General features: G+C 41.7%; 1 protein-coding gene across 5 annotated transcripts in view; it reads right to left on the bottom strand.

Annotated features, from left to right (window-relative positions):
• The window catches only part of LYST (lysosomal trafficking regulator), a 167,272-nt gene that overhangs the window by 17,010 nt on the left and 142,326 nt on the right, over window positions 1-7,936 (bottom strand). For all 5 annotated transcript variants that reach the window (XM_019527155.1, XM_019527154.1, XM_019527153.1 and 2 more), the window contains exons 41-45: window positions 7,568-7,724; window positions 6,745-6,885; window positions 3,999-4,216; window positions 2,780-3,010; window positions 780-969 (exon numbers count right to left, since the gene is read on the bottom strand). In XM_019527155.1, coding sequence (XP_019382700.1) covers window positions 780-969; window positions 2,780-3,010; window positions 3,999-4,216; window positions 6,745-6,885; window positions 7,568-7,724 — 937 coding nt within the window. The remainder of the gene's footprint in view (window positions 1-779; window positions 970-2,779; window positions 3,011-3,998; window positions 4,217-6,744; window positions 6,886-7,567; window positions 7,725-7,936) is intronic.

Genomic DNA, 7,936 nt, shown 5'->3' with positions numbered 1-7,936 from the left:
GGGGGGGGGGGGAAGCTGGCAATGTTAGAAGTATTTGCCACCCCACTCTGTGACCAACTCCACCAAGCAGCATCAATGGCATCAGTAGGACTTCAGTGTTCAAAATTTTAGAAATATTGGGCTATCATATTAAGGCACTGAAAGTAAGAGCCCAGTTTAGGGCACTTGTTTTAAAAATCCTGACTTATAAAGTTGCTTTGGAGGCAGAAGACTAAGAATTATGAAAACTCAATGATATGATCTCAAAAGACAAAGGTAACCTGAAATCAGAACAAAACTTCCTGCTTCAAAGCTTTACAGCTGTTTCTACTGCTCATGCCCCCACTTCCATGCTCTAACAGCTAGCTGCTCCTCCACTTTTCTTTCCCATGTTGCTGCTGCTCTTTTCACCTACTCATCCACTCAGTACTGCCACACCAAATCTGCTGGCAAGCTGTGGACGTCAGGGGAATGGGAGGTGGCTTATCTGCCCCAGAGATTTAAAGACCCTGGCTGCTGTTGCCATAGTGTGATGTCCCCTGACCTTGGCTTATCTTGCCAGAGCACAGCCTGCCCCCAGAAGCTATCATTTTGGTTCCCTCTTTTAAGTTGGCACCCTGGGCTAGTGCCTTGTTTGTTCACCCCAGTTGGGCTATTGATATTACATATACCTGGATTTACCCTTTTATTCTGCCAAGAACTATAAATAAGACCGAAAGTTCACAGAGTTTGCTGGAGGACACGTGTGGCATCATAGTCATTGGACCTCATATGCAATTCTGATGCCGGGGCTTACTGACCTTGTTCTTTGCTATATATCATCAGAAGGCAGAATTTTCGGGAGAGACCACAAATAGCTCTAGTTGGCAGAGCTTGCAAAGAGCCAAACCTCTCCCCATGTGGCTGACTAAAACAAACAACAGGATCTGGAGAGCTTGGGGAGCCAACATATTCACCCCACTTCAAACCTTTTATCCAAGGCAAAGGACTCTAGAAAAAAAGTAAATAAAATATAATTTAAAGACAGCTCAGCAGAGTGAAGCTATTTAAGGAGGAGAAAATCAAAGTCAAAACTCATATGAATGATTCAAGTCTTACACTGGTTTGTACATTTAAAGCTATATTTGAAAAACAAATAGGAAAAAAGAAATTTAATGTTATATGTTATTCATTTCAAGTGAATTCTCTCATTTATGAACTAGAGCAGAATTTGCAGGGTTTATGTTGAACAGCAGCATATCACTTTTTCACCTCTAGACATGGGCATCCCAGTCCTTCAGGCTGGATCAAGAATTCACCATTCAAAGCAGGCAGCTAAAGTCAAGTGTCCTTGCAATTACCAGCATTCTATTTGCTTAAAGCAAGATAAATGCAACATTTACCATAATTACTGTAAAAAAAGTAAAACATAACAAAAATCTAGTCAGGTTTTAAAGAAAACAAAAGTAACTTTAAATATTCAGAGAAATCCAATTTGAAATGTTCCTCCAGCAGAAAACAAAAAGAAATTCCTTTGGCACCTTGCTCAATACAGAAACAAGACTAATGTACAGATTCTGTATGTGTATTTATGTATCACAATTAAACTGGTCAGATTCTATCAACTCTTCCTAAATTTTGAAGAGCCAGAGGCATAGTAATGATGCTGTATACAAAGTACTGATGTGAAAAGACCCTAATAAAATTCTGATACTAAAAACATCAAAAGCAGCAATCTAAAAACCGCAGGCACCCACATACACATGCTTGACACCTGCTCCACCAACATGTTCTAATTAGAATGCATCACAGTAGACTTGATTAAATCAAGTCTGCATGCTCCAGCAGCCTTGGTATCACATGTATTCAGTGTTCCTGTGCTTCAAAATGGTGGCGGGGGGAGCTTTAACTAAAGCCCATTGAACAAGCTTTAGTTAAAGCACCCCTGACACCATTTTGAAGTGCAAAATGCTAACACGACCCAGTGGGCAGTTTAATTAAAGCAGCTCCCGAGAGCTGCTCTAATTAAAGCACCCCACCCTCATCCCAGAGCATGTGAAAGACATTCCTCCTTTACTTAAAGTTAGAAGTAGCCAGTTAGCTGTGTTAGTCTGTAGTCAGGGAAGAGGCAGGGCTAGCACTTTAGAGACTAACTGGTTCAGAGCACCACAAGGTTTTGTAGGCAACAGCTGACTTCATATTAGGGGAATGGACTCCTGACAAAACAGGGAATTTTGAAAGCTCATGATTCTGAACCAACTAGACTCCGTGGTACCACCCTCCTCTAACTTCTCCTTTACTTTAAGGCTGTTACTATGAAGTGAAAAAAGATCATTTTTCCATAGTTATTTTTCGTAAGAGGCAAGAAGGAGACTCTCGATGCTTCTAATCTACGGTCACTTTTACTGTGGGTAACACTTCTTACAGAAAGACACGTGAGCATGCACTGGCACAGAGTGCCATATGCACTCTGGTACTCTGTGGTGCAGAACAATATTCTCTTTTTCTGTTGTGCACAGCATGGGAGAAGAGGCTACACTCCCCTACCACACATACTCTGGCACTAGGATAGGGAAGAATAAAATCAATACGAGGCTCTTCTTCTATAAGCTTGGGGCTCTGCAAATCATCATGCTAGTCCTGTGCTGATGTACATAATCATGAAATGTCTTAATCATGGAGAGAATATTGTGCCAGTGCTTTGCCTTAATACAGTCCAAGTACAGCTGTTCCGCTTAATTATTCAGATGTGAGCATCAGGGTGCAGTAATTATAGTCTGTGAATGCTAATTGAGCAATCCTGCAAATCAAAATGACATACTGGATATACTATTTCTTTAGTGTGCTCCCTGGTTTCTCTGAAAGCAAACTGCACTAATAACCCCATCGCAGCAGGAAGTTCTCCTTCCATTATGAGCCTGGACCCCGGTCTGCTGATGTGCGCTGTGTAGAATAACTGACGAGGGGTCTGTCCGTATGTTTTTATCATGGTTTCCAAAGCTCTTCTTTGAACAGGATCTTCAACAGCAGAAACATCCATCCCAAAGTATGTCTACAAAATAGTAAAAATATTTCATGATAAGTCATCCTGACTCCTTATACTGCAATAGGGCTCAATTTTTTTTTTTAAATTTTCCAGCTTAACACAAGAAGAGAGGCAAGTTTTCCATGTTCCTCTGGTCCCTAGCTGCCAAAACCCCAAATCCATGCATCCTTCCTTTCATTCTGTGTGTATGCCTTGGTTTGTGCTTCAAGAAGTGGTCGCTATGGCAAGCTTAAGTTGCTGTGCAGAACCACAATTTTTTTATATGCACGTTTTTAAAAATGAAGGCTATTTGAAATACCATATTTTACCATGAACTCCTCAACAATTATAGAGAACTCAATTAAACTAGCAGGAGAGCACCTGGCTTGACAAATGTTATATTACTCTTGCATGAAGCTATTCAAATGCAGTTTGAGCTGAAAAAGTAAGTTTTAGGAATTCTTCTGCAATTAATAAGTCCCTTTGTCATTTTGTTCTCTTTTCACCACTGCCCTAAGTGCAGAAACTTTGGAAGGTAACACAAAGCCTTAACAGTGCAGTGCAACTTAAATGGAGCACCAGGTAGCAGGAGAACATATCTAAGGAACAAAGAATGATTGTACAGGAGGGAATAGTACAAACGTTTTGTTCTCTGACACTGAACTTTATTCATGTCTGCAGCAGCTTTTGATACAGTCTGCCAAAATGAAAGGCTTCTTTTTGAAGAAAAATTAAAGCAGAGGCAGACACCATATTTCTGGATAGTATTAAACAATGGTTGAGTGCCCAACAAGAATGAAAGACAAAATAAAACTCAAGCATTGTTGAACTTCATATTGAACACTACAATTTTGCCAATCCATCCTGAACACTGAATGCCCTTGCTGTTTTTTTGCTAGTTAACTATTTTAAGGGAGCCTGCATAATCCAGATGTTCTCCAAACAATCATGTTGGACACTTTCCCCATCATAAGATTGTATTATGAACAGACAACTTGACCAAGAAGATACTTACAGCAGGATGGAAAACATTTATAGCCTGAACTGAAGCCTTGCCCTTCTGCTTATATCCAAACACCAAATCTATCCAATGACAGATTGTCTGGGAAACATGGTCAGACTCCAAAGTTTGACGATGAATCAGGATGAAGAGACGAGGATCATTACGTGCCCACGGTGGGAGATTGACATGATTAACTCTTTCACCATTCTGTCGCACTCCAAAATCAAAACCTATAAGCATAAAAAGTGGGTTTATATTTTCAGTTACTAAAATAGAAAAAGAAATACCCAAGCAGCTTGCAAGCACACAGCAAATCGGGTACTTCTCATGATGTAATCATCTCCAGGAACCTTCTCCAGAACTCTGCATTAAATAGCTTTTGTGGCACACCAAAAACGTATACGAAAAGTATGAGTTGATGATCCAGAGAAATATGTATGTACCCTTTTAGTATTATTGCTCTTACTGTAAAGCACTGTGAAACTATACAGCTTTTCAGTACTTTTGTAAGGAACTTGTTTGAATAGACTTCTTGCTGGAAATACAGTAACCTGCTTCTCATCCTTGTCACAGAAAAGATCCAACCATACTATAGAACTTCATGTGTAGTATGACAGCTGTAATATCAATGCAAGAAGCTGCAGAACCATGAGATATTTCTGACACATCCTAGATGTCTTGTGCTGCATACATATATTCAAATAATCTGGGAGGAATTCTCCCAGGTTTGTTCTCCTAGTACAAAAAAAACATATCCAGAGCCACATGTAGACATTTGAATGCTGAGGTCCTTAGGACTGGAGAGCCTGCAGTGCTGACACTGTACACATTGTGTAGCCAGGGAGGGAGCCCCTGGGCACACATCTCAGCGAGCTCTGCAGGCTCCCTTAGTCTGCCTGGCAACAGATGGTAACAGTGCACTCAGAAGCCCCAATTAGCTGATCCAGACTGCCCACGATCAGCCTGCGTTTCCCTGCAGCATAATGTGGGGATTGTAAAGGGAATGTGTTCTGCTACCTGCTGGAGCAGCAGAGTCCAGAAAATGAAAAACTGCCTCTGGGAAGGATGCTGGAAGACTGCTCTGTTTTGAAAACAGCTACAACGTATAGGGTGCAGACAATTTCTGCAAAGTGTTATGAGTCACAATGTTACCCTAGACCAAAAACAGAAGTTCACTGTTGGTTCCAGGGGGCAGGGAAATCTAACTGCAGCTGGGAGCCTGCAGCCAGGTTCCCATAATAATGGGCTCTCTGCTAGTGCTCACTGTTTTCAGAATGTGAGAGGAGAAAGGCAGCAGAAGGAGCTTGTTCTTGGGACTCCCCAGCCAGTGCTGAAAGGTGGGCTGGGTGAACTGGAGCCCCCACCACCTTGGGGGGGTGGGGCTCCAATACACCCACCCCACCGCTGGGTGGGTGTGAAAAAAAAACACCTTCGCTCCCTTTCCCCCCCTCCCACTCTGAAATTAGCATCAGGCTGGGAATGCTGCAGCCCAAGTTACAGAAGCTGCTACATTTTGAAATGTCTTCATCTGATACCTCATGCAATGAGGGGTCTGATTTTCACCTGATCAGCCATTTTGAAAGCTGTCTGCAGCCATACACTTGTATTTGGTCACAGCTTTCTGTGTCACAGTTTAAACTGCTTTTTGTGGCCAGATCGGGTGAAAATTGTCACTTTTTTCTGTGCTCGTACAGACATTTGCTCTCCCAGGAGAAAAACTCTCTAAGGACTGATTTAACCCTGGTTATTCCCAGGTTATTCTTCTCCTGGAGTGGCCATTTTTACTGTAGGAGAAAAAGACTGAACATCTGTACACTTGTGGTTTCTCCTGGGGGAGCAGCAACTCTCCCAAGAGAAAATGAATGACTGTACAAGGCTTTAAATTTTCACTACATCCAAAACATGATCTCTGTCCAGAGTACTACCAAACTTCCACTATTCTATGCAGTTTCAGCCAGGTTTCAGATATGCATTGTTCACACACACCCACCTGTCTTCTACCTAACACTGAAAGGCCAATTTTCTACAGAAAAAACTCACTAAAAGCCCTTTCTGTATGGGATGTTTTATGTTGATTCAACAACCTGCTTCCTTCATCTTCTTACAGCATTGATCCCTTTCACTGAGTTCTTCAGCGAATTTGGCAAGGAAATATGAACAGTAAAAGAGATTCAATCTTTTTAAGTGCTGAACACTACAGTGAGAACCTGAGTACCCTCAACTCCCAATGCTTAACAGAAGTTGCTTGTCTTTATACCTTCTTCCATATTCTGATAAAATAAGATATAAATCCATTCATGTTCAATATAACGAGAGAAAGCTGTATCAGTGACTGATACCGTCAGAGTATTCTGGGGACCCAAAACCATAAACAGCTGAAAAAAGGAACATAAGTATTTATAGTAGACATTACTTTTAAGAGTAAGAGGTAGGGTGTTTTAATTACTATACTTACCATGCATCTTTTCAGTTCTTTCATATTCAAATGGGATTATGACAGTGCAGCTCATGGGCATGATATTTGGATCTGAAGAACTAAAATTGTGACTACAGTGGCCCAGCCAATCTAAGGCTCTGTGGGTTCATAATGTCAATACCTGAGACCAGTCAGGTTTTCCCCTCCAACACCCTGCTTAGTGGACAGTTAAAAATTCAATAGCTTGGGAAAGAACTGATCACACACAGTTCTCAGTTTCAACCTACAGGCGAGTCCTTGGATGTTCAAAAAAAGGTAGTGCCCAACTGATCTTTACTATACCTTCTCTGTTAACTAAAAACTCTGGGAGGTAGAAAAATTCTGGGATTAGCTCCTTTACATCAGTCATAGATTCGTAGGATGAGAGACGCCAGGTTGTATTGGTGGAGTGAAAGGTTCTGTCTGGAATGTCAAAACTCTGATCTGCAAAGAAAACCCAAACTGAGTTTGTTACACTGACAGGAGGAAATAGTAATACTACCTGCACATTTGACATTTCAAAGAGTCCACTTTGCCCATTTCATTCCATTAATCAAATCTGACCAGCTAGAGCCTTTGTATCCCAGTCAGAAAGCTGCAGAAGATTTAGACCATTGTGAGGGACATGCATTGTGGGCATAAATATTGTTGGCTTTCCTGAGGAAAGCCTCAAAATGGGTCTGCTCTCAAGGTAGGGCATATTTTAGAGATTACCACACACAACAATTTCACATTACTGCTGATCAAGAAAAAAGGCACACTCTGGAAGCAACTTCCTGGTTCAGAGGCTAGTCTCTTGCCAGAGGCAGAGTTGGTGGGTTAGGGTGATGGTATAGATGCGCCTCATTCAATTCAATTCCTCCTCCTCAGCCTAGGTCTGGCAGGACCGGGTTTTCAGCTTGTTAGGTGCTAATGGCTGCCTACCTAGCCCAATCCTCCTGGAGTCAGGCTGGCTGCCCCCTCTTAAGCCCAGCTGTCAGTCAGATATACCTGCTGCATCCTGCCAGCACCAGAAGCCAAGGACCTGATCCTGACTGCATTCCTCTCTCTAAAATCTCCACCATACATTTCCTTTCACAAGTTTATCAAGATGGAGTTTAATTACATTTAAACAAAAATGTCTTACCTTGATAGGCTAAAAACATTTTAGTAAAAGGAGGTAGTCTGACAAGGAAGTGAAGTACAGTTCCACTGTTGGAGTAATGAGAGCCATAGTGGTAAGGTTGCACAGGGGGCATTGGGTCATCCTCTCGAGCTCCTTTACGGTATTCCTCTTCCAAGTACTAGAGTAGGAAACACATGTGAAGAAGCCTAGGTGCCTTTTCTTCTTCAGCCTGCTACTTAATTTTGCCAGAGTTGCTACTAAGGGTTAGAGGGAGATAAAACTTTCACACTTCACTGGTGCTACCTCTTGCCAAAAAACTTATCTGAAAGAAACTGTTCCTGCTTTCCTTCAATATAAAATTAACTTTTCTACAGAGAGAACAACCTACTC

The sequence above is a fragment of the Gavialis gangeticus genome, unplaced genomic scaffold (assembly GCF_001723915.1).
Source record: "Gavialis gangeticus isolate Ggan-Ray unplaced genomic scaffold, GavGan_comp1, whole genome shotgun sequence".
Classification (NCBI taxonomy): Eukaryota; Metazoa; Chordata; order Crocodylia; family Gavialidae; genus Gavialis; species Gavialis gangeticus.
Note: the sequence above shows the minus strand (reverse complement) of the source record. Positions and strands in the feature narration are given on the sequence as shown.